General features: G+C 37.5%; 2 protein-coding genes across 3 annotated transcripts in view; both read right to left on the bottom strand.

The window, feature by feature from the left end:
- Positions 1 to 4,396: 4,396 nt before the first annotated feature.
- On the bottom strand, positions 4,397 to 5,437 carry LOC309971788 (protein FAM220A-like; the record flags this gene model as incomplete). The annotated part of the gene is given in 5 exon segments (XM_082855169.1): positions 4,397 to 4,599; positions 4,602 to 4,873; positions 4,875 to 4,986; positions 4,989 to 5,144; positions 5,260 to 5,437. Coding segments are annotated over 5 exon segments (921 nt in total).
- A 6,280-nt stretch (positions 5,438 to 11,717) lies between these two features.
- Positions 11,718 to 25,752, bottom strand: part of PARG (poly(ADP-ribose) glycohydrolase) — a 111,285-nt gene continuing 97,250 nt past the window's right edge. The window contains exons 16-18 of one of the 2 annotated variants that reach the window (XM_082854143.1): positions 24,969 to 25,074; positions 13,891 to 14,019; positions 11,718 to 13,192 (exon numbers count right to left, since the gene is read on the bottom strand). In XM_082854143.1, the coding sequence (XP_082710269.1) occupies positions 13,038 to 13,192; positions 13,891 to 14,019; positions 24,969 to 25,074 (390 nt within the window). In that variant the 3' untranslated portion in view covers positions 11,718 to 13,037. The remainder of the gene's footprint in view (positions 13,193 to 13,890; positions 14,020 to 24,968; positions 25,075 to 25,752) is intronic. The other variant, XM_082854144.1, reaches the window with a different exon arrangement.

Below are 25,752 nucleotides of genomic sequence, written 5' to 3'. Positions count from 1 at the left end.
CGGGCTCTAGGCATACGGGCTTCAGTAGTTGTGGCATACAGGCTCAGTAGTTGTGGCTCTTGGGCTCTAGAGCACAGGCTCAGTAGTTGTGGCGCAAGGGCTTAGTTGCTCTATGGCATGTGGGATCTTCCCAGACCAGGTCTTGAACCCATGTCCCCTGCACTGGCAGGCGGATTCTTAACCACTGCACCACCAGGGAAGTCCCAAAGCAATTGATTTTTGTGTATTAACCTTGTATCCTGAAACCTTAATACAGTGGCTTATTAGTTCAGGAGGTTTTTGTTCATCTTTGGGATTTTCTACAACAATAATCGTGTAACTGGGAACAAAATCAGTTTTATTTCTTCCTTCCCAACCTACCTGTATACCTTTTACTGTTATATTGCATTAGCTAGAACTTCCAGTATGATGTGGGGTAGACGTAGTGAGAGATCCTTGCCTTGTTCCTGATCTTAGGAAGAAATCATCTAGTTTCTAAACATTGAGCACAGTGTTAACTGTAGACTTTTATAGATTTTGTGTGTGTATGTCATGTTGAGGAAGTTCCCCTGTATTCTAGTTTGCTGAATGTTTATCATGAATATGTCTTGGATTTTGTCAAATGATTTTTCTGCATCTTTTGATATGATCATATGACTTCCTTAGCCTGTTGCTATGATTACATTAATTGAACCAGCTTTGCATACCTGGGATAAATCCCACTTGGTCATGGTGTATAATTTTTTACTATATTGCTGAATTCTATTTGCTAACACTTCGTTAAGAATTTTTCTATCTCTAATCATGAGAGATATTGGTCTGAAGTTCTGTTTGTGTTTTTACTGTCTTTGGCTTTGGTATCAAGGTAATAAAACAAATTGGGAAGTTTTCCCTCCTCTCTCCTATTTCAGGAAGAGTTCGTATAGTCATGTTAATTCTTCTTTAAACAGCTGGTAGCATTCTCCAATAAAACCATGTAGGTGTGAAGATTGCTTTGTGAGAGTTACAAAATTACAAACTCAATTTCCATAATAGTTAAATGGTTATTCAAGTTATACATTTTATATTTGATGAGTTGTAGTAGTTTGTACTTTTTGAGGAATTGCTCCATATAATCAAAGTTGTCAGATATATGTGTAGAGTTGTTTGTGGTATTCCATTATTATATTTTTAATGTCTGCAGGGTCTATAGTAATATCCCTTATTTTATTTTTGATGTTAGTAACTTGAGTCTTCTCTATTTTTCCTTTCAGTCTTGAGAGGTTTGTCAATTTGATTGAACATTTCAAAGCTTTTTGTTTCATTTGTGTTTCTCAATTAACTTTTTTCTGTCCCATTCATTTCAGCTCTTTATTTTTGCATTCTGCTTGAGTTTATTTTGCTTTTTTCCCCCTAGTTTCTTGAGGCAGTAGCCTTGATTTGTGATCTTTCTTCTTTTTAATTGAAATATAGTTGGTTTCAGGTGTACAGCAGTGGTTCATATATATATATATATATATATATATATATTTTTAGATTATTTTCCCTTATTGGTTATTACAAAATATTGAGTATAGTTCTCTGTGCTATACAGTAGGTCCTTGTTGGTTATCTGTTTTATATACAGTAGTGTGTATATATTTTCATTTTCATTCTGTTAAACATATATCTTAAAATTTCCCTTGAGACTTAACCCATGAATTATTTAGAAGTGTGTTGTTTAGTTTCTAAGTGTTTGGAAATTTTCCTTTTAGCTTTCTGTTATTGATTTCTAATTGATTCCATTGTGGCCAGAGGACACATTTTATATTATTTCAATTCTTTTCAATTTGTTGAGGTTTGTTTTATAGCTTAGGAATGGTCTATCTTGACATATATTCCCCAGGTACTTGAAAAGCTTGTGCATTCTGTCATTGTTGAGTGGAGTGTTTTTTAAGTGTTTAGATCACATTGATTGATTGATGGGATGATGTTGAGTTCTATATCCTTGTTTCTTTGTGTTTTTTGGCCGCACCACATGGCTTGTGGGATCTTAGTTCACTGACCAGGGATTGAACCCGTGGCCTCAGCATGAAAGTGCAGAGTCCTAACAATTGGACTGCTAGGGAATTCCCTTTGCTGATTTTCTATCAAATTGTTCTATCAGTTGTTGAGAGAGGGATGTTGAAGTCGTTAACTATAATTTTATATTTGTCTGTTTCCATTCATTTCTGTCAGTTTTTGCTTCACATATTTTGCATCCTTATTACTTTGTACATAAAAATTTAAGATTGCTGTCTTCTTAGTGGATTGACCCTTTTATCACTATGAAACATCCCTCCCTATCCCTAAATTTCTTGCTCTAAAGTCTACATTATTTGATACCAATATAGCCACTCCTGCTTTTGATTAATGTTTCAAAGTATATCTTTTATTCCATCCTTTCACTTTCAACCTCCCTTTATCATTACATTTGAAGTGAGTTTCTTACAGATACCATATAGTTCATATAATTGGGTCATATTTTTAATGCACTGCCAATCTCTGTCTTTAATATTTAGTGTCTTGTTATTTAATGTAATTATGATGTATGCATATTTAAGTCTGCCATTATTTTTTATTTTCTGTTTCTCTATGTTTAACATTTTTCTGTTTTCCTGCCTATCTGTGGGTTAATTGAACTTTTAAAATTCCATTTTGATGTATCTATTGCATTTTTGAGTGTACCTCTTTCTATAGCTTTCAGAGTGGTTGCTCTAGGTATTACCTTATAAGTACATAACTTGTCACTGTCTACTGGCATCAATATTTCACGTTTGAGCAAAGTATAAAAAACTTACCTCTCTTTATGCCCTTGACCCTCCCATTTATAATTGTCTTATTTCCTCTATATACATTGAAAACCACAATAGACAGCTATAATTTTTGCTTCAACAAACGTAATTTAGAAAACTCAAGAAAAATACAGTGTACTGTATTTATCCATATTTTTACTCTTTCTGTTCTTCCTGATGTTTCAAGATTCCTTCTTTTATCATTTCCTTTCTGTTTCAAGAACTTCCTTTAGTCATTCTTTTAGGGCAGGTATGCTGGAAACAAATTCTCTTAGTTTTCCTTCATCTGAGAATGCCTTGATTTTCCCCCTTCATCCCTGAAGCATATTTTTACTAGATATAGAATTCTGCATTGGCAGTTCTTTTCTTTCAGAATTTGAAAAGTGTTGTGCCACTTCCTTCTGGCCTTCATTGTTCCTGATGAGAAACCAATTGTAATTTTCTTTTACACACATAAAATGAGACATTTATTATGCCAAAGAATGGGCTTTATTTTTCATTTTCCCAAAACACTAAAATAGCACACGGCATAGTAATTTAGCACACAATATAAACTAATATATGCAGTCAAATAATTCTGAAATTGGTTAAGTCTTACTTTGGGACTCCTTAAAAACTTACACTCTTAAGTGCCTTTTATCAAAGTTATCAACACACAACAAAAGGAGTTAACCCAGAAAAATCTAAGTGTAAGAGATACCTTGACTCCTATAAACTGGAAACCTTCTATAAGGGAAATACTTGATTTGCCTCTCTATAACTGAGCAACGACAGATAGCCTCAAGCTCCTTTTTATTTCAAATAACACTGCTAGGGTTCCTAATTAGAGAAAGGTTTATCTAAAGGTAAGGTTAATGTTGCAACTTTCACTGTAGGGCCTCCATTTATTGCATTTGAAGTGGAAGGAAAGGCATGTGAGAAGAGAAATCAAATTTTGTTGACCAAAATTATTCTACAAAATGTAGAAATGGGGCTTCCCTGGTGGCGCAGTGGTTGAGAGTCCACCTGCCGATGCAGGGGACACGGGTTCGTGCCCCGGTCCGGGAAGATCCCACATGCCACAGAGCGGCTGGGCCCGTGAGCCATGGCCGCTGAGCCTGTGCGTCCGGAGCCTGTGCTCTGCAATGGGAGAGGCCACAACAGTGAAAGGCCCACGTACTGCAAAAAAAAAAAAAAAAAAAAATGCAGAAATGGTAACAGCTTACCATCAACTCAGCCTGGCTCAGAGCAAGTACAGAGGGGTTGATTTTACAAATATCTACTTCCATTAGATGGTCAGAGACAGTATCTGGGACCGTAGCCCTTTAGAATGGGTGTTGAAGGCATATTAAATGCTTCATGTTAAATCTTTAGGGTCTAATCTGATATTTATGTAGGATATATCAATATTCTCCTTGAAATGGTTTCCCAATCCTGAATGTCTTTCAAGCACAATTTAAAAGTCAAAAATTTTCTTCCATATCAACCAGCTTTCCATGAATTTGAATTCCACTTACTTTAAGTCTATCTGGTCATACAAACCAAAGCAGGAGCTTCATGGCTGCATGGTTTGCATCCAGACTTAATGCAAAAGAAATCATTTAGGACTTTTAAAATTAATCTATTTTTATTGTTCTGCTTGTACCTTAATTATGACATAACAGATTTGCAAATTCAAAATCTTGTAGAGCCAGTAATGCCAGTGTTATCTGCAGATCATTTGAGGTACTTTTTTCACATGAAAGCATTTTCTTGTATTCTACTGTTTGCTCTGAAAACATGAGCTTTGAATGGCCAGGGAAAACACATTTTGTCTCATCATTCAAGAATATTTGGGGATGTGCTGCAGCAGTGTAGACAGGATGGAATGCAGGCAAGACAGTTCCAACTCAGAGTCTAGCCTCTCCAGAAAAGCACTTGGTGGTTCATCCTCACAAATCCCGATTTCTGACCATTTTTGAGAGGATGGTAGTCCTGACTCCCCAGGCTCTCCTTTGTGGCTCTGTCCTCTGTGGCTCTCAGTGGCAGTGGGCCCTCCTCCCAGCCAGTGCCTCACCTGAGCTTCTCCAGTGCCACAGGACACCCCAGCAAAACACTCTTTTGCAGGAGCAAAGAACAGATCCAGTCTTCCTCTGAACAGCTGCTGAAGCTGAATTTCTTCTTATTGATTCTTGCAAACATGGAAGTGCTTTGTTGCCATCGTGAAGCAAGAAGCTGACCTCACTCAGATCATTTTCATTTCCAGTGTTAACTCCTCGTTTTGTGAATTACCATTTACATCAACTGCAAGCTTATTCGTCCTGGAAGTTATATCTGATGGGCAAGGGCTCTCCTTCTGTGTTCTGTTAAGTCTATACAGTATTTTGTCTGAGTCATCACCTGCTCCCTTCTCTTCTGCGAGGTGGATGCTGAGTCCCTGACTCTCTGATGTCAGGTGTTCTCTGATGCCCCGAGCCTAAGGACACGTCTGTCAGTCCGAGGAAGGCCTTCGATGGATCTCAATATGAACCTGCATGTGGACTTTGAGCGTCATGGAAGCTATGATGAAGACGTAGGGTAAGTTGATGCGCAACCACCAGGCCAGGTCTAAGACGAGCAGTATTTGGGTCAGCCCCTTGCAGAAGACCCTGTAGGAGCCGGTGGTGGCCGAGTGTAAGAGCCAGACAGCCCCACAGAGCTGCTGCCATATAGACCCACCACCGTGATGTCTCCTGGCCTCTGCCCTGGCAGGTAAGATGTCATTTCTGACTGCTTTCAATAATTTTTCTTTTTTGGTTCCAGAAGTTTGACTATGATGTGCTTTTGGTGTGGAATTTTTTTAGTTTATCCTGTTTGGAGTTCATTCAGCTTTTTGAATCTATAGGTTTTTATGTCTTTTGATAAATTTGGGAAATTTTTTAAGAAACTATTTCTTTGAACACTTCTTCATCCCACACCATCTTTCTCCTCTCTTCTGGAATTCCAATGATATGAATGTTATATCATATGTTATAGTCTCAGATTTTCCTGAGGCCCTATTTTATATTATTTTTCAGTCTATTTTTATCATTGTTCAAATTGGCTAATTTCTATGGTTCCATTTTCAAGTTCACTGATTCTTTCCTCTATCCTCTTTATTCTGTTGTTGAGCTCATTCTTGGAGGGTTTTTTTAAAATTTGTTACTGTATATTTTTAGTTTTAAAATTTTAAATTGGTTTTTCTTATATATCCTACCTCTTGGTTGAGACTTTCTACTTTCTTGCTGAGACTTTTTCATTTATTTCAAGTGTTCATAATTGTTTGTTGAAGCATTTTTATGATGGCTGCTTTAAAATCCTCGTCAGGTAATTCTAACATTTGTGTCATCACCGTATTGCTGTTTGTTGGTTGCCTTTTGTCACTCAAGTTGAGATCTTCCTGGTTCTTGGTATGATAAGTGACTTTTCATTCAAAGTGATTTTTCATTGAACATTTTGGATATTATGAGAATCTGGGATCTCATTAAATCTTGTGTTTTAGCAGGCCTCCTCTGATACCTGTTTTCTTTGTTTTGTTTTTTCTTTTTGTGGTACGCGGGCCTCACCGCTGTGGCCTCTCCTGTTGCAGAGCACAGGCTCCAGATGCGCAGGCTCAGCGGCCACGGCTCACAGGCCCAGCCGCTCCGCGGCATGTGGGATCCTCCCGGACTGGGGCACGAACCTGCGTCCCCTGCATTGGCAGGCAGACTCCCAACCACTGCGCCACCAGGAAAGCCCTGATACCTGTTTTAGCTGGCCTCAGGTACTGTTCCAGCTGGGGAACAAGACACTGCCTCGTTACAGCCAGATGGAGATGGATGTTCAGGTTCTCCTCTCTGCCTCAGTTGACACACAGAGGGGAGGGCTCCTTGTCACTGCTTGGTAGAAATTGGAGTTCAGGCTCCACTGTAGGCTGTGCTGACATAATTCTGGCTAGGAAGGGGAGCACCCTGATGCTCTTCATGTATTCTCCATTGACAGTGCAGAATGGTAGATGGAAGTGCATGAATGGCCTCAGTTCTGCTGAGAAGTGGGAAAAAGTTCTGTCAGTTAGGCTTCCTCTGACACTTCCTAGTGGAAGGGGCAGGGCACCTAACAGGAAACGGGAGAGGAGCCATGTTAGCCCAGGTGGAGATAGAAGTCCAGTGTTCGCATGTGTTCTCCACTCACACTGCGTTGGGAGAGACCCCCTTTACCACCTGACCTACTGGAGCATTTTGTTGTAACCTGGAAAGGGTGAAAGTCTAGGCTCTATACATTATCTTTGCTGGTAGGGTCTTAGTTTTGTTATTGTTTTTGTGTGTTTGGCTTGAATAGAGGGTTTATTACATAAAAGTTTCTGTCTCGTAGGCTGCCCCTTTCCTGGTCCATTGGCTAAAGGGAGTAGGCTTTTCTTGGGCCTTTCTTTATCTGCACTCAGAATTTCCAGGTGGCTGCCTTTTCCAGTAATCACTATAGAATATAAGACCAATAACAAAATCCAGGGAACTTACCACTGTATTGTTCCTTGGTTCCCAGGATTCCCCTAGCCAGTCTGCCTTCTCTCTTCCCCCTTTCAGAATTTTATATTTGTTTTATATATCATGTTCATGGTTTTTAGCTGTACTTAGCAGGAAGAATAGGGAAATGTTTGTGTACTCCATGTTTTGGAATAAGAAGTCCTTTCTATTTTAGTGTGATGGTATTGTGGTACAGTCTTTAAAGACATATTATGTCTGGGGTGAACTTCAAAAAATTGGGGTGGGTAATAGGTAGGAATATGGAGCCAACGAAATTAGCTCTGAATTGGTGATTGTTGAAGATGGGTGATAATACATATACGTAGGTTTATTACCCTACTTTACTTTTGTATATGTCTGAAATTCCCCTTAAAAAGAAAACCATTTCCTGACTACCCAGTCTGAGTCATGTTACAAGCTCTCGTCTGTGTTCTCCACTACAGTGTAAACTTGATAACAAGGACCCAGTCTATCTTGGTCACAATTACAGCTCCAAAGCTTAAAACTGACTGGTATATGGCTGGCATTCTAATTACCGTGTTTCCTCAAATATAAGATTCCATAGATTATAGAATACATTTATTTTATTACCATTAAAAAATACTGCAAATTAAATTATGATATACCACCAAGTTTTAGAAGTATTTGGATTCCAGATGCTACAATGTGAAAAAAATGTTCTAGAATTAATGAAATATGATATCTGTGGAATAAATGAATACTCTAAAATACTGCAAGGTCAAGATTCTGATGACGATGCTTCATACATGTTCAAGAGCAGATCAGGGTATATTTTTGAGAGTATTATCAATTCTACAGTGAGTATATTTCTTCCCAAATATTGAAATTTTTTATGCCCAACTTTATAGGTTCTTGTTACAAATCTTAATAGAAAATGCAACACTCTGCCATGGTCTCCCATCTTTTCACCACCAAGGACCCTTTTATTATTTTATCCCCAAGGTTCCCATATTTTGAAATATTTTGATGCCAAGTAAAATTTATTTTTTCCTTGATATCAAGTAAAAGCTAATTTTCATTTTTCATCTATTAAATGTATAGTATTCAAACTGAGGCAATATAATTCCAGCTAAAATAAACGTGACCTTCTACCTACCCTGTGTGGACTCACCATAGGGAAAAGTAACATTTCTATTAGGAAATCTACTTTTTAGCGTCCAGTGCCACTTTCTCAGAATCCAAGAACCAAAGATGGCAGGCACTTGAGATGATAGGAATCAAGATGGCAAGAAGCCACATGCCGGCTCCTATATTAAGTCAAGAAATGGCATTTAGGTAGCCCATCTAAACGTTATAAGTTAGGCCATTTGTTTATACAACTCCCCAACAGAGAAAGTTGTGTAAGGGCATTAAACACTCTGGTGAACTGACATTGTCCAGGGGCCTATTCGAATTTCTAAATTGTTAGCATAAAAATTCAATTCGTTTTTCTAGGTTGAATTGCAACACAGTAGTGAAAAGAAAATGATATTTGTGGGGTTTTTTGCATCACCCTCTCTCTGTGCCTCAGTTTAGATCTGAGTGCAGAGGAAAAGTCATTCATCCTTGCATCCCTGAGCAGGCAGTTTAATGGTTGCCCAGAGAAGGCACTTGTGTCTGTGAATATGTGAATGAATGGAAGGACGGGGTGGGACGGTGGTCCTCAGAACCTTCAAGACATCTTCTTATTTGAGCTCTCTTGAGGGAAGATGGAAACTAGGAAAAGGAAATGAACAGGAAACATGACCTCAGGAACCTGGCAAGGAAGAAAAACTAAGGCATCCTGAATTCTCTTTACCTTTGGAAAGTTCCTTATGCCTGTGACCATTTCTACATGCCTAACACCTAATGTGGAATAACAAATCTATATGCAAAAACTTTAACCAAATACCTAAGACACACATTTTTAAAATGAGAGCATGGGGCTTCCCTGGTGGTGCAGTGGTTGGGAATCCGCCTGCCAATACAGAGGACACAGGTTCCAGCCCTGGTCCAGGAAGATCCCACATGCCACGGAGCAACTAGGCCCGTGCACCAAAACTACTGAGCCTGTGCTTTAGAGCCCATGAGCCACAACTACTGAGCCCGCATGCCACAACTACTGAAGCCCATGCACCTAGAGCCTGTGCTCTGCAACAAGAGAAACCACTGCAGTGAGAAGCCCGCACATTGCAACGAAGAGTAGCCCCCGCTCTCTGCAACTAGAGAAAGCTCGTCTGGAGCAATGAAGATCCAACGGAGCCAAAAATAAATAAATGAAATAAATTAAAAAATAAATAAAATGAGAGTATGTATATTAGGTGGCACCAAGGGGATCAAAATTTCTTTATTCTCTTCCTAGAAAAATCATGTAAACATTAGCACAGATCTCTCCTTATCCCCCAGGTTCAAAATCATCATGACCTGTTAGCCCTACATTTAAAATAAACAGTCAGGAAAAATAAAACCAGTTATCAGATGAACAGTTTTGGTTGTCTTCTTTGGGAAACCTTGCACTTTAAAGGCTCAGTAGGTCTGTGTGAATCTGGTGAGGAGGGACTAAGGGGACTCCAGTGGGCACGGAGCACAGCAGTGGGTCAGTGGATTCCGGCAGTTTGTTCTAATAAGTATCACATTAGGACCCACTTCCAGCCCCCAAAGGACAGGATTAAATATTCTGAGCTCACGTTCCAGGAATGGCTGGTCTTTCCCTTCCCTCCAGAAAAAGGACTGGGGCAGATCCACAGGGTTGAGAGGAGGAAGGACACACCTTCTTAACCTTTGTTTGTCTTTAAAGCAGACTTCCTAGGATGCACTTCTTCCTTACATCAGAAAAAAGCCATGAATATGCAGCCACATGGATTGGAGAAGACAGAAGAAAACAGGTGAGAATCTATGCAATTGCTTCTCTTCCTGTTGAAGTGTTAAAGAATATAATCCAGTGACTTTTTTGTTCCGTCATATTCTTGGAGTGGGGCAACTTAATGCTTGGTTTCCAAAGCAATATATTATTGGCTAAGTACCTGACATAGCAATCCTGGAGCTTGGTTAGATCTTCTTTTCAATCTCGCTTTCAAATACCTATCTTCTTGCCTTTAGTGTCACTTCAACCAGGAAGAAAAGAGGTAAGTCTCAGAGACCATTTAATATACCCCACTGATAACTAGTTATTTATGATGAAGAATAAGCTGTACTACGAACTTGGTAGAGAACAAGAGTGTCAGAACCTTTGCTCTATCAGATTACAAAGTAAGTCTCCTTTCATAATGAACTCCTGGAGGTTGAGATGGTACTCCCTAACGTCTGGGCATCTGTTAGCCCATGGGTAAAACGGGCTAAAATATATAAAGCAATGAGCACAGTCCCTAGTGTACAGTAGGTGCCCCATACATGTTTCTGGTCAACTAAAATAGTTGGCATTTATTAAGGACCAACTGAGTGTCAGACCCTATGCACGTTGCTTTATATACAGTATTTCTTGGTAGGTGCTAATAACCCATTTTCTAAATGAGTTAAGTAAGGCTCAGCAATTCAGTTTATCCAGAGAAGGTTAAAATGTTAGCTGGGGATACAGTTAGCAATTGAACCCAGCTGGCCTGATTTTAAATCTCACGCCCTTTCCATTAGTCCACATTGTTTCCTTAAACTGTTATTGTACATTTGAGTGAGCTAGATAGAAAGTGAAAAGCAAGTGAGTTATATTAAAAACCTAAGAATTCTAAACTGAAAATATCCTTTCATGCCTCAGTAGATTTAAGAAGGGAAGGGTAAACAACATGTAATAAAAGAAACCCTAAATGAAAGAGAACAAAAAGGTGCTGTTAAATGTCTTAAAATAGATACAAATGTTAGTTCAGTGTCTGATTTTGTCCCTCTTTTTACAGAGGGCCTTTAGGAACAAAGTAATCATGTTCTCTCCACCACCCTCCCCACCACAAAAAATGGACATTATTTCTCTCTATACATTCCTCATGATTAAACCGTCCCAATTCAAGACTGTACTGGGACAAAGAAGTAGGCAGGCTTTTATTCTTGAAAACCCCTCAATAGCAGAAAGGCAGTCAGGAAGATGGCCTGGTCACCAACCTGTTCAGTACTAAGAGCTGAGTCTTAGTACCTGTATTCTGTAATATTAGGCTGGGGGGTCTTCTTACCTGGACTCAATGATTTCTCTACCACATGAACCTCCTAAACTGTTCATGCAACATTTTAAAGAACTGTTTACTTAGTCTTGGGGCTAGATAAGAGAGAAAGAATATAGAGATAGATAAAAAGAAATGAAATATACCATGAATGCTTAACCAAAGCATGGAATGGGTTGGGAAGGAAAGAAAAGACTTTAGTACCAGTAGAAATAAAGCCAGACACCTTGGACTCAGAGATGATGAAAAATCTTAAAAAACTTCATCAGTGACAAGTGGCTGCCTTCAGGTGCCAAATTCCACTAACCTCTCAATCTCTATATAAACAAAAAGAGTTGCAGATGCTGGCCAAGGCCCCATTTTTTCCCTGCCAATATTGATACCAGGTGTTTGGACCATCTACTTAAAACTCCTTATTAATAGGATTTGACCACCAATAGCTTTCCTTGACAGTTGACTATAAACTAGAACTTCAACAGTATGGTTTAGAATTACTTTAGAAATATAAATAAGTGCTTCTGTGCTTAAACTCTACTCTCAGTTAACACAGAATTGACATTGGCTTTAACTTCTGAGAGACATTATTATTTATGTTTGTTGCCCATTTTAAATGGACACAATTGTAAATAAAGAATTTTAAACAGAGCCCCTAATAAAGCCTAAACCTAATCATTTCCACAATTCCAGTTTTATTTAGATTTTATGTGCTTGCATGTAGACACACTTAAAGAACATATATTTTTTATATATATGAAATATAGATGATATGGGAGTTTGACACATGATTTGTTAATGAAAATTTATTAACTATATAACCTTTGAGTACTAGAGAAACTTCACTATGTACAGATCACCATGAAGTTCCCAGTTTCTAAACTCTGGTTATATGAATATGCCTCAAGCACCAAGGAACAAACAATAATCCTAATTCAAAAAGAAAGAAAAAAAAAAATCCCAAGAAACAAAAGATCCTTCAAGTCTCTTGAATCTGTTTGTTTTTTAAACACCATTTGGGAAACACTTTTATTCTACATTTCCTTCCATTTAGGTCAGTTTCCAAAAACTGTATCAATAAAAATTGATCAGGGAAAAAGGACAGACAAACCATTACAGATAAAGGTGATGTCACTAAATAACTTTCTGGAAATTATTCTGCCTTAAATACAAAACTTTTAACGCAGGGGATATGCATTATGTAACATGTATGAAAAAAAAACCCCAACTCTTAATTTTCAAAAATCAAAAACTCCAACAATGCAATCATAAGAAGAGTAGGAAGTGAAAGGCTCACAGGGAGATCTTTAGCAGACCCAGTTAGTTGAACAGATTCTAGGATTTCACCTTCTTCCCTGGCATCTGCTAGCTGCAGAGGCAATTTGTATAATATACAGGCATCAAAAAAGAGACCTGACAGGCTGAGCACAAACTTTCATGAAATTTCACAAGAAATCTTATGGGCAAAAGAAAGAAAAATCAAAGAATGAAGACTGAAATAGAAAAAAATGGAAACAAAACATGTCTGAATCTATGTTTGTGGAAGGGACTGCATCCTTGCCTGCAAATGTGGATTATATACACATTTATATTAAGTCAGTTCATATGTTACACCTGACAGTTCAGAAAGGATGTTTCTCATGAGAGGTGGAAGGAGGTTCTATTCACTTGGATCCTCAGGCCCCAGTCCTTTGTCCTGGCTGGTTGGTGGTCTCCGCACAAGACTCAACAGCTTGGTATATGAATGGATAAAGCTTGATGTCTGGTCCAGGGGTGGAACAGTTTCTACATTCTTCATTGTAATATCGTAGCAACAGCTTATATACTTCTCCTGAAGAGCAGAAAGCCAGACCAATTTGCACATTAAGGTATGTAGATGGGTAAAACTACTACAGAACACTTCAGTTTTATCTTAATCTAAATAATATACTCACATTTGGCTTTTGAAAATAGAGCATGAAGGCTTTATTTTTAAAAAAAAAGCCTGGAAGGCTTTCCTGATATAAAGTTAAAATTTTTTAGAATACCTTAAAGAAACTACTTATTAGTTCATAATTACAGCAGGCTATACATGGTACATCATCCATGCATTGTTTTGGGAGTTCGTGGCAACTCTAATTTTACATTTAGCTCCCATATAGCAAGGCCTTTCAGGTCCAGCTGAAACAGTAGATGGAGGATGCTGGCATGTCTGATAAACATGACTCAGAGGGAGGCCGCTTAGGTTTTAACTTACCCGCCAATACCTTCCCTCTTTCAGTTTTCTATACACACAAAAGTAAAAAATGGACACTAACTCCAACTTCTCGGCCTTAAATTAATAAGCTGACATACTCATTCAGGATTGAGGAGGAAAGTTTGCCAGAAAAAGATTCTGCAAGTGTTGCCCCTCTAAGACCTTGTCGCCCCATCAAAGTCACACTTCCATTTTTTCTTATCCACTATGATCTATCCAGATTTAGCAAGTGCTCCTCCTGGATGGTGTACAATCCATCTAGATACCAAGTGTCAAGACTATCCCCTACTTACCAACAGTCAGTTTCCTTTCAGTAAGGAACGTGTGCATGCTGTAAATGTCTCTCATCAATTCTGAGTCCCCAAAGGTGAAATAAACCACATCTCGCTCAGCTACAGCAGCTGCCAGTATCTGTATTAAGGCTGTAGCAAAGAGAAGAAACACAACTATATTATGACACTTCACATCAAGATACCTTCTGTTCTTTCAACCAGGTAAATTATAGCTGGTGTGTCATAGCTTTATCCTGGATTAAAGATTTATAAACCTAATATACACGTTATTAGCAATGGCAAATACAGGATGAATATAAATCATCTAGTTTTGTGACTTAACAGACATGCTGCTGAGAATATCATCAAGCCACAGAATTCCCACGTAAGTAAGCATCTTTGTGGGAAAACAAAGGAAGGTGCATCTGAGGCAGCACAGTTAAGGCACTGAAGTGGTATTTTTTTTTTTTTTCACTTACACTAATCTGGAACTAAAATTTTTGTGTTTGCTTGCTTGATTTAATTATTTTATCTTATACATAGTCATTGTTTTTTTTTTCTGTCAAAGGAGTCTCTGTGATTTCCCATGAGCAATATACTTGGGAGGTTCTACTGTTCTCATTAACCCTACAGCAAGCAAGCATTCTCAAAAATGGGTTAGAGAAGACATCCTTATCCCTCCTGCACTCCCACCTCCACCCAATCACTACAGCATGGAGTGAATGTTACTGAAAACATTGGACAGTTAACTCTGGTGTACTGGAAAAGGAAAATCATTGAGAACCACTGTCCCCACAAATCAGAGTTACAAATCACTCAGCCTGGAGTATATTTCCAAAAGTTAAATTCCTTTATAATCTTAATCTCAATAGACAAAATTTATTTTTTTATTATTTTTAAAAATAAATTTATTTATTTTATGTATTTTGGGCTGCATTGGGTTGCATTGGGTCTTTGTCGCTACGCATGGGCTTTTCTCTAGATGCAGAGAGTGGTGGCTTCTCTTGTTGCGGAGCACGGGCTCTAGGCGCACAGGCTCAGTAGTTGTGGTGCACGGGCTTAGTTGCTCCATGGCATGTGGGATCTTCCTGCACCCAGGCTCCAACCCGTGTCCCCTGCATTGGCAGGCAGATTCTTAACCACTGCGCCAGGGAAGCCCAACAAAATTTACTTTAAATAACAAAAATGAACAAATGTACAATAAATGCCCTTTTGCTAGTAACATATCTTTTCCTTCATAAAATGGGAGGTGGGAATCAAACTAAAACACTATGGAGGATAAATATAGTTTTGATTTTTTGAGAGCATGTTAATATTCTACATATTCAAAACAAAATTAAAACAATAAGAATGGGAATGGGGAGGAACCTGTAACTGAAAGCAAAGTAAAACAAATGAGCCTAATTTTATTTCAAAAGAATAGCACTACAGGGAAAGGAAAAATGAAAGGATGAAAGTAAGAACTAATCCAAGTAACTTATGACCACAATATTTGACTAATATGCCTTCAGTCTTGGGCGAGGAAAGAATTGCAAACAATTCCCGGACTCTTTTTACTAGATTTGCTTACCATAGTAGTACAGGTGAAGCAATTCTGAAACTATTTTAAAATACATTTCAGGACTGAACAAATGAGTTAATTTGTTGATGTTGCTGGCAGCTGTAGTTCTCAGTATGGAAGAGGGAATACAACACGGAATGGGAAAAGACAAAAAAGAACTCTGTGGTGATTGATAGATTGAAATGGAAGGCACTGGTATGTACTCATGACTTCTAAAATATGTACATTTGTGTGTGTGTGAGTGAGAGAGAGAGAGTGAGTGTGTGTGTGTGTGTGTGTGTGTGTGTGTGTGTGTATGTGCATTTCTTAGTTTTGTCTGCTGAAAGGGCCAAAAAGAAGACATCTTAGTAGCAATGAGCACATCTAGTGCCCAGATCTTGCTACCTAATACCATTCCACCTAACAGAGCTGTATTCCTCAGGGAACACCTGATTCCATGGTTAGGACAGGACAGGTACAAGATGAACCCAGAATGTTTTATTATACCAGAAAGTGAAGAAGTGCTCAAAAACAGGAAAACTGATGGATGTTTGTCACAAGAATATAGGAGCCAGTTTGAAGGAGCTCCTACTAGCCAAATCTGGACAAGCTAAGCATCAAAATATTATGTACAGTAATAACTTACAAATCACTGAAAAAATATAAATTCCTGAGTTCACAATGATAATATATAATAAATAGAGAGAAAGAGGGCTTTTACTCACAGGAGAAAGCCAAAGACTAACTGGTTAAGTCGGGAGGGAGTGCTAGAACGAGATAATCCTCTTTTTGCAACCATCATGGTAAAGACTGAATCAGGCAAAGATCAATAAAGGATGCTAAACCTAAGGGAAATTTTGTCTTTGTCAAAGTGTCTTCCTACAGACTACTTAATTAACTACAAGAGAGGAAAAAAACTCTGCAACAGTGGAAAAATCAGATAACACCTTGACTGGGTGATCAAAATTAACATCACTAATGGGGTCAGATGACCACTAAGTGCCTCCAGACACTATCACCTATAGGTACTGCTCTGATCAAGAATGCATAATATAACCCTAATTATGAGGGAACAGCAGATAAACTCACGGAATGTTGTATTCTTCAAACATGTCAATGTCATAAAAGAAAGACAAAGAAAGGCTGTGGAAATACCCAGATTCAAAAGGAGGCTCAGACATTAACTAAATGCAATACCTGACCCTGGACCCTGTATTGGAGGGCAAAATGGCTACAACGGGTTTGATTAGGGCACCTGATAAAACTGCAACACGGATGAGAAGATTAAAATATTATATCAAGGTACATTTATGAATTTATAACTGTAATGTGTTTATATAAGAGAATAGGAAAAACACAAGTATTTAGCAAAGGGGGTATAATGTATGTAACTTAAGCTCAAATCATTCAGAAAAAAATTGTATATAATACACAAGCATATATGTACATAAACATACACAGAGTTGTTTAACTTTTTGTAAATTTGAAATTATTTTCAAATAAAAAGTTTAAAAATTATGTAGGAAGGAAAAATATTTTTAAGATGAACTAGTAAATTTGATATAGCTGAGTATCTCCAAATTTGGGAAACAATGTAAGACATTAGAATACATGTGATATTCTAAAATACCAAAGTATTTCCTAATTTCCAAACTAATATTTATTGAGTATCCCCAACAAGTGAGGTACCATGACTAGGCCTCATTAATCTTGGAGTGTTGAAAGTAATTATCTCAAAATAGAGATACGTTTTAATTAAAACCACTCAACCAACTTGTACATACATTAAAGCTTCAGTGCACTCAATTTTAAAAGGTTCCTAATTAAACTACATATAAAAAGGGAAACCAATGAATCGTCATCTTCTTCTACCAGAGGTATCATTTTTTTATCTTTTGGTTTGAATGAAATTTGGCTTTAAGTATTTCCTATTTAAGAGACAGAGAGGAGAGAGAGAGACCCAAAGAAAAGTCCTTTTAGTCCTACTTCGTCCTTACATACAGAAATACTAGATCACTGGTCATCTGCCATTTATGAAATAAAATATTAATAAAAACATTTAAAATGTATCTCCTTATAGAGTTTAAGTTTTAAATGCTTCACAGGCCACTTTGTCCCTGTGGATAGGCTCCTGGAGCTAAGCTTGACAGATCTACCAAAAAAGAGGCTGGATCCTAATAAGAGAACCAGTTCATATTACATTCTTGATTTCACATCCATTTCTGTTTGGGTACACATGGTAACAAAAGCTGGGACTGGAGACTGAAGACCTGAACTCAGGCCTTGCCCTTCTGCTAGCTATCTAAGCTCTATGACTTTGGCCAAGTCACTTAACTCTCCTGCCTGCATTTTCGCCATCTGTGCAATGAAGAAGTTGAATCAGATGATCCCTAAAGACTCTTTCAGAGTATAATTCCATAATCTGTTATAACTTTTCTCCTTGCATTGGATATTAGACTATAAATACACAAAGGAAATTTTCAGAAATTTAAATTAATCTTGACCTTAAATACATCAGTAATCACTAACAAAAGATCATTTTAAACAGAACTGTCTTCAGACCTCACTACATCCCCAAGATCTTTGCACATCTAGACAATTATGTCTCGCAATTTAAGTGAACTCTCCTGTTATCACAATTTAGATGAGAATAAATCACAAATCTAATAGGGTGTATGGACTGACTCCAAGTATGATATAAAACCATCAAATTCTAACTTCAAGCACAGCTAGGTGCCAAAATAATCACTTAAATTAACCTGCAGGGAGCTTGGTTTTAATTTTCTTTTTGGCATCAATGTTAAGCTGTGAAAATTCTTCAAATAAATATGAATAATGTCAAAAAACAATTCACAGTGTCCTCTTGTAACAAATGAACCAAACAAAAAATGAGTAAAACCATGGATACTTTATACCACAGGTATGGTCTGAGGCCATTAGCATGTAACATTAGTAACAACTGCTAACACTGAGCTCCATACTGTAGCATGCTGAACGTTCTAGCAGCTTTTTTTAAAGGACAAACTCAAGATTCACAAGGATTAACTCACTTAATCCTTACAAAAACTGAATAAATGTTAGTATTATTTCCATTTTGAAAATCAGGAAATAAAGGCACCAAAAGATTAATTAACCTGTCTAAGGTCACAGAGCCAGAAAGCGGTGGAGCTGAAATTTCTATTTGTCAAATAGAAATTCATTAAGCTTATTTTATTTGCAAGTCACTATTAGGTAGTGAAGGTAGGGAATGGGGATAGAAAAGAAAATGCACAGGACTGCATCAAGATAGCTTCAAATTATGGTAAGCTAGCAATGGCATAATCTTTCACAAGTCAGATAACACAGTATGGAGAGGTACAAAAAATAAACACTGAGGATGTGCAATGAGAAATTGACAAAAACACAACAGAAAGAACTTTAGAGCACCACTTGATTCCTTCGGAAAGCAGGCAGACAAAACTAGAAAACTATAGGGTCTGATCTAATAGGTATAGAATCTAACAAAGTATAAATTCTATACCCTTCAGAGACATCTTTTCAAGTGCCAACATAATATATACAACAATTATGTTAGGCCACAAGTAAAAGCCCAAAAAACTCTTAAAAAGTAGAGATAATTTTATCTATACTCTTTGATTACAATGCAATAAAATTAGAAATAAGAGATGAAACAAACATAATTTGCTTTAAAAACTATTTAGAAATGGTTTCAAGTTATCTCCTAAAAATCTCATGGGCGCCTGGTGGTACACTTAGGGGGCAGGAGCCCACTCAACAGTCTCTACTGAGATGGGATAAATAATGCTGCAAAAAACAAACAAAAAAAGCAAAAAACAGTGCTTCTACTCTATCTAACAATGAGAAAAGGCCAAGTAATCTACAGAATCATAACTTTTCCTGAGTCTACCAGAGAGCTGAGTTTTCAGGGCAACCAAAGTACAACAAGCTCTACCAAGAAGAGACAAAACACATGAACTATTATCTTGAAAGAACACAGGAGAAAGAGGTAGCTACCATAGAAATGGGTGAGAATAAAATTTTGAAAGCCAAGTGTGAACTGGAGGTGGGGGTAGTGTCACTTTGTAATAGCTATGAGCCCCAGAAAGGAGAATTCACATTCACTCAAAAGCTCTTTTCCACGGGCCTCCAGAGGGTCCTCAGAAAGATGAGGGGCCAGGCAGGAGGACAGAGAGAGCCCCTTTGGTTCCACAAGCCTGCAGGAGGTAACTGGCTGCTGTTGGAGGACAGGCATCAAGCCCCTCTTCCCTATGTCCCTTCTTTCCTACCCTCTGGCTCATAGGGCCATTGGCTGCCTGGGCAGAAAGCTGTTAATCAATGTCTGTTGAATGAATGAATATATGAAAAATATTCTCTTACTAGTTGTTAGCATAACGTACAATGAAAGCCATTCAAAATTAAATTGTTACAAACTGAAAAACTCATGCACAGTTAGGCAACAAGCATGTTAACATAGCACAGGGAGATCAGCTCGGTGCTTTGTGACCGCCTGGAGGGGTGGGATAGGGAGGGTGGGAGGGAGGGAGACGCACGCGGGAAGAGATATGGGAACATATGTATATATATAACTGATTCATTTTGTTGTGAAGCTGAAACTGACATACCATTGTAAAGCAGTTATACTCCAATAAAGATGTTTAAAAAAAAAAAGCATGTTAAAAAATATTTAGCCTTATTTCTAATAAAAGAAAGGTAAATTTAAGGGTTTATTATATGCCCATGTTCTCCCTCCATGAAGTTTTTTGTTTGCTTGTTTTAACTGTCCTTCCTCCCTTCTTTCTTATAGGGTAGGGATAGCATCCGATGGTTCAGATGAGTCTTCCTGAAACATTACTAAGACCTAGGGACAGATAAAGATGGCCAGTTCAGAGAAGTTAATATTGGCCCTGTCTTTATCTGCTCTCAAAGGGTTTTTGTTTACCAACTTTATTTAATCTATCAATACTTTGAACTGGACCATAGCTTCTGATTCTTCTCTGTGCACCCGCTCTGCCTCTCTAATGTTGGTTCATCAGCGAACATCTCTTTCTTAATGCTCTCTTCTCTTGGAAATTAATCTAGGATTTAAATGCTCCCTTGCTCATATATGCTATGTGGCTAATGAGAAAGTGGGCTTATAAAAGAGGGGTTTTTATACAGTTCCTACGGCTGACTCTTTTTTTTTTATACAATCAGAATATAATTGACATATAGCATTATATTCATTTCAGGTGTACAATATAATTAGATATTTGTATATATTGCAAAATGATCACCACAATAAATCTAGTTAACATCCACCACCACACATAGCTACATATTTTTTGTGATGAGAACTTGCAAGATTTACTCTTTTAGCAACTTTCAAATATACAATACAGTATTATTAACTATAATCACCATGCTGCACATTACATCCCCACGATTTATTGATTTTATAACTGGAAGTCTGTACCTTTTGACCTCTTTCACACATTTTGTGCACTCTCCATCCTATACCTCTGGCAACCACTGATCTGTTCTGTGTATCTATGAGCTCTTTTTTTTTTTTTAAGGTTCCACATATAAGTGAGATCATATGGTATCTATCTCACTTAGCATCATTCTTTCAAGGTCATCCATGTTGTTGAGAACATTTTTAATAAGATTTTTTAAAATTACAGAAACAATAACAGATTTGATGCAATCTCTTTCAAAATATCAATGGCATTTTTCACAGAAATAAAATAATTCTAAAATTTGTATGGAAACACAAAAGACCCTAAATAGCCAAAGCAATTTTTTTTTTTTGCGGTACGCGGGCCTCTCACTGTTGTGACCTCTCCCGTTGCGGAGCACAGGCTCCGGACGCGCAGGCTCAGTGGCCATGGCTCACGGGCCTAGCCGCTCCACGGCATGTGGGATCTTCCCGGACTGGGACACAAACCCGTGTCCCCTGCATTGGCAGGTGAACTCTCAACTACTGTACCACCAGGGAAGCCCGCCAAAGCAATTTTTGACAAAGAATAACAAAGCTGGACAAATCACACTCCCTGATTTCAAACTCTACTACAAAGCTACAGTAGTCAATACAGCATGGTACTGGAACAAAAACACACACACAGATCAATGGAACTGAATAGAGAGCCCAGAAATGAACCCATATTTATATGGGCAATTAATCTATAACAAAGGAGGCAAGAATATACAATGGGGAAAAGACAGCCTCTTCAATAAATGATGTTGGGAAAACTGGACAGCTACATGCGAAAGAATTAAACTGGACCACTTTCACATACCATATACAAAAATAAATTCAAAATGGATTAAAAGTAACACCTAAAACCACGAAACTTCTAGAAGAAAACATAGGCAGTATGCTCTTTGACATAAGTCTTAGCAATATTTTTTGGATATGTCTCCTGAGACAATGAAAACAGAAGCAAAAATCAACAAATGGGACTACAGTAAACAAGAAAGCTTTTGCACAGTGAAGGAAACCAACAAAACGAAAAGGGCCACCTACTGAATGGGACAAGATATTTGCAAATGATATATCCAAAAAGGTGTTAATATCCAAAATATACAAAGAACTCATACATCTCAATGCCAAAAAAACAAACAACCAGATTAAAAACTGGCCAGAGGACCTAGATAGACATTTTTCCAAAGAAGACATACAGATGGCCAAGAGGCACATGAAAATATGCTCAACATCACTAATCATCAGGGAAATGCAAGTCAAAACCACAATGAAATTGCACCTCACACCTTTCAGAATGGCTATTATCAAAAGACAACAAATAAGTGTTGGTGAGGATGTGGAGAAAAGGGAACCCTTGTGTACTGCTGATGAGAATATATATTGATGCAATATATATGGAATATAGTATGAAGGTTCCTCAAAAAGTTAGAACTACCATACAATCCAGCAATTCCACTTCTGGGTATTTATCTGAAGAAAATGAAAACACTAATTAGGAAAGATATATGTACCCCTATGTTCATTGCAGCATTATTTACAATAGCAAGATATGGAAGCAATCTAAGTGCCCATCAATAGATAAGTGGATAAAGATGTGGTATATATATACAATGAAATACTACTTGGCCATAAAAAAGAATGAAATCTTGCCATTTGCAACAACATGGATGGACCTAGAGGGTATTATGCTAAATGGAATAGAAAGACAAATACTGTATGATTTCACTTACGGGTACAATCTAAAAACAAAACAAAATAAATGAACAAACATAACCAAACAGAAACAGAGTAATAGATACAGAGAACAAACAGGTGGCTTCCAGAAGGGAGGGGGTAGGGAGGAGGAGAGAAATAGGTGAGGGGGAAGAGGTATAAACTTCCAGTTGCAAAATAAATGAGTCATGGGTATGAAATGTACAGTGTAGGGAATACAGTCAGTAATTACATAAGATCTTTGCATGGTGACAGAAGACAACTAGACTTATCATGGAGATCATTTTGAAATATACAGAAATATAGAATCACTATGTTGTATACCAGGAGCTAACATAGTGTAAGTAGGTCAATTATACTTCAGAAACAAATAAACAAACTCATAGGAAAATATGATCAGATTTCTGTCTACCAGAGGCAGGAGGTTGGGGGAAAGGGAATTAGATGAAGGTAGTCAAAAGGTACAAACCTCCAGTTATAAGATAAGTAAGTACTAGGAATGTAATGTACAACATGATAAAGATAATTAACACTGCTGTACATTATAAATGAAAGTTGCTAAGCGAGTAAAGCCTGAGAATTCTCATCACAAGGAAAACAGTTTTTTTCTACTTCTTTAATGTTGTATCTATATGAGATGATAGATATTCACTAAACCTACTTGATATTCATTTCATGATGTAAGTCAAATCATTATGTTGTACACCTTAAAATTATATAGTTATGTATGTCAATTATATTTCAGTAAAGCTGGAAAAAACTAACAAAACAATATATGCTCACAACAGAAAAATAATCTCGATAATTGAGAAAATTACACAATGAGAATCTTGTGTATACTATACTACCCTTAATAGTCACCAGAGCAAGCAAAGCCGCAGTCTGAGAGAAAGGCTTTTATGCCATGAAGAAAAGAAACAAAATGAACACATTTATAAAGCTTCCCAAATTGTCCATCACAAATGACCAAGGCTTATGGTAGACCTGGTTTCTGGATTGATGATATGAATCTACTCATTTATTTTACTTAAGAGAAAAACAGAAAAAAGTGTCTGTCATAAGATCAATAAGCCCAGAGTGAAAAACAGGTTTCCTCAAATTCAGGATGATAAAGAATTTCATAAAATAAAACCCAGAAATTCCTTCTTCTGTAGACCTTCAAAACACCAAAACTGACAACATGCGGTTTTTGTTTTTGAATACGAAGAAAATATGGGTGAAAGCCTTTAGAATAAAGGAATAGAGAAGATTTTTCTAAGCATGCCACAAAAATGTAAACACATAAAACATAAATCCATGTGACAACAACTCAACAGGCTGAAATACATAAACCCTATGAGTATCCTTTGTAATAAAATTATAATAGCACCTTCCTGGGTTCTGTGAGTCATTCTAATGAATTATCAAACCTTAGAGGAGTTGGTTGTGGAAAACTCCCAAGACTGGTAGCCAGCTGGTAAGAGGTGCAGGTGGGCAGGGGGACACCCCCTCCCCAGACTTGCAGCTAGAGTCTGCAGTAGGGGCAGTCTTGTGGAGGATGGGTGTCCTTAACCCGAGGTTCTGTGCTAACTTCAGGGAGTTAGTGTCAAGACTGTACTGTAGCACACCCAGCTTATGTCACCAGCTGGGTTGACAAAGAATAGTAACCATGCTAAGTAATAATATAATACTATTCTCTATAACTGACACTCCTGAGAGGAAAGCAAATGTCATAATATGGTAAATGACCAATAGCTTTGTTGATAGGTTTGTGATTTTTCTACTATAAACTATAAAGGGCAAGAAATGTTTATCCTTTCTGAGTACCCAAATGCCTCCTTATCTGTGCCATTCATGCAGCTCTCCCAAGCTATAGTCCCACACACTGTGTACCTCTATTAAAGCACTCATTACTATGTGCTGCATTTGTCTATGCCTCTCTCTCATATGCTAGACTGTGAATTCCAAAGCAGGAACTACATCTTATTCACCTTTGTATTCTCAGAGCCTACCACAGTGCTTAGGCAGTGGCAGATGTGCCGTAAGTTTGGTGAATGAACGAGTCAGTCATCAAATAGCTCTGTCCATAAAAAATCACTTCTGTAAACGAACGTGCTTGAATGGCTGCTTTGGCTTGAAACTTCATAGTAATTTTGGCCTCTTCCCTCTCTTTATTCAACTAAATACTGTGTCTTATAGATCAGAGATAAGTGACCTCTGCAGGTAAATAGTAAATAAAAATACGGATTCCTTCATATACAATAAGAAAAAAAAGGATGGTGTCAAATATTCTTTTTCTCTTCTTTTAGATCTTTGTGGTTTGTGGTTAGAAATCCGGTTTGAAGGACTAACTCTTCTCCTTAGTCAAAATACTATTATCCTTCTTATAACAACTGATTCACTCACCTTTTAATCTAGCATCGCCCCCAAAGGCACCACAGCCCCAGTTTCCTGTGGCCACTGCAGAAAGATTCTCTGAAGAAACTCCAGGACGAAGAAATCCACAGTAAGCCTGCAGGATGAAAGAAATATCAAAGCACATGAATGACTAGACACTAACAGTATTTCTGACTGATGTACTAGGATCAGTATCCATTATCAAGCTTATGTTATCTCTCTCTCTTTTTTTCCTAGGGGCCAAAGTACAGGGGAAAAAGAGAAAATCCTGGGATTACACAAGGAAGAGAGTAAGAAATGATCAGTTCTATTATTTATTTGCTTTGATGCTGGGCAAATCAAAGCCCTTAAACCATTACAGGTCTCAGTTTCTTTTTCCAATTCAAACAAATATAAAGGAAAATATCAGATATTTTAAGAACTAATGGAATCCCAATCACAAACCACAAGGGATTGAAGTACAGAAAGGCATTTAAGACACTTTTATTTGAAAACTTTTGATTACCATTTTTTTCATTAAGGTAAAGAGTTACTACTATTATGCTTCCTCACCACTCTCTCTCTGCATTATTGGGACTTAGATTAATAACTGTGATTAGCTTTTAAATGTGCTTCCTGCCACTGAAATGCTTAAACAACTATAAATAAAATGAGCAAGTAACTATATATAAAAAGGATTCCTATACCTGGTTACAAGATAACCTTTAATATCCCTTCCAGCTCCAAGATTCTCTAGTTTCACAGCTCTGTTTTAAGCTAGAATATTTTAAAATTTGCCAGTAACCTGAGAAAA

This window comes from Leucopleurus acutus, assembly GCF_964270905.1.
Source record: "Leucopleurus acutus genome assembly, chromosome: 14".
Classification (NCBI taxonomy): Eukaryota; Metazoa; Chordata; class Mammalia; order Artiodactyla; family Delphinidae; genus Leucopleurus; species Leucopleurus acutus.
Note: the sequence above shows the minus strand (reverse complement) of the source record. Positions and strands in the feature narration are given on the sequence as shown.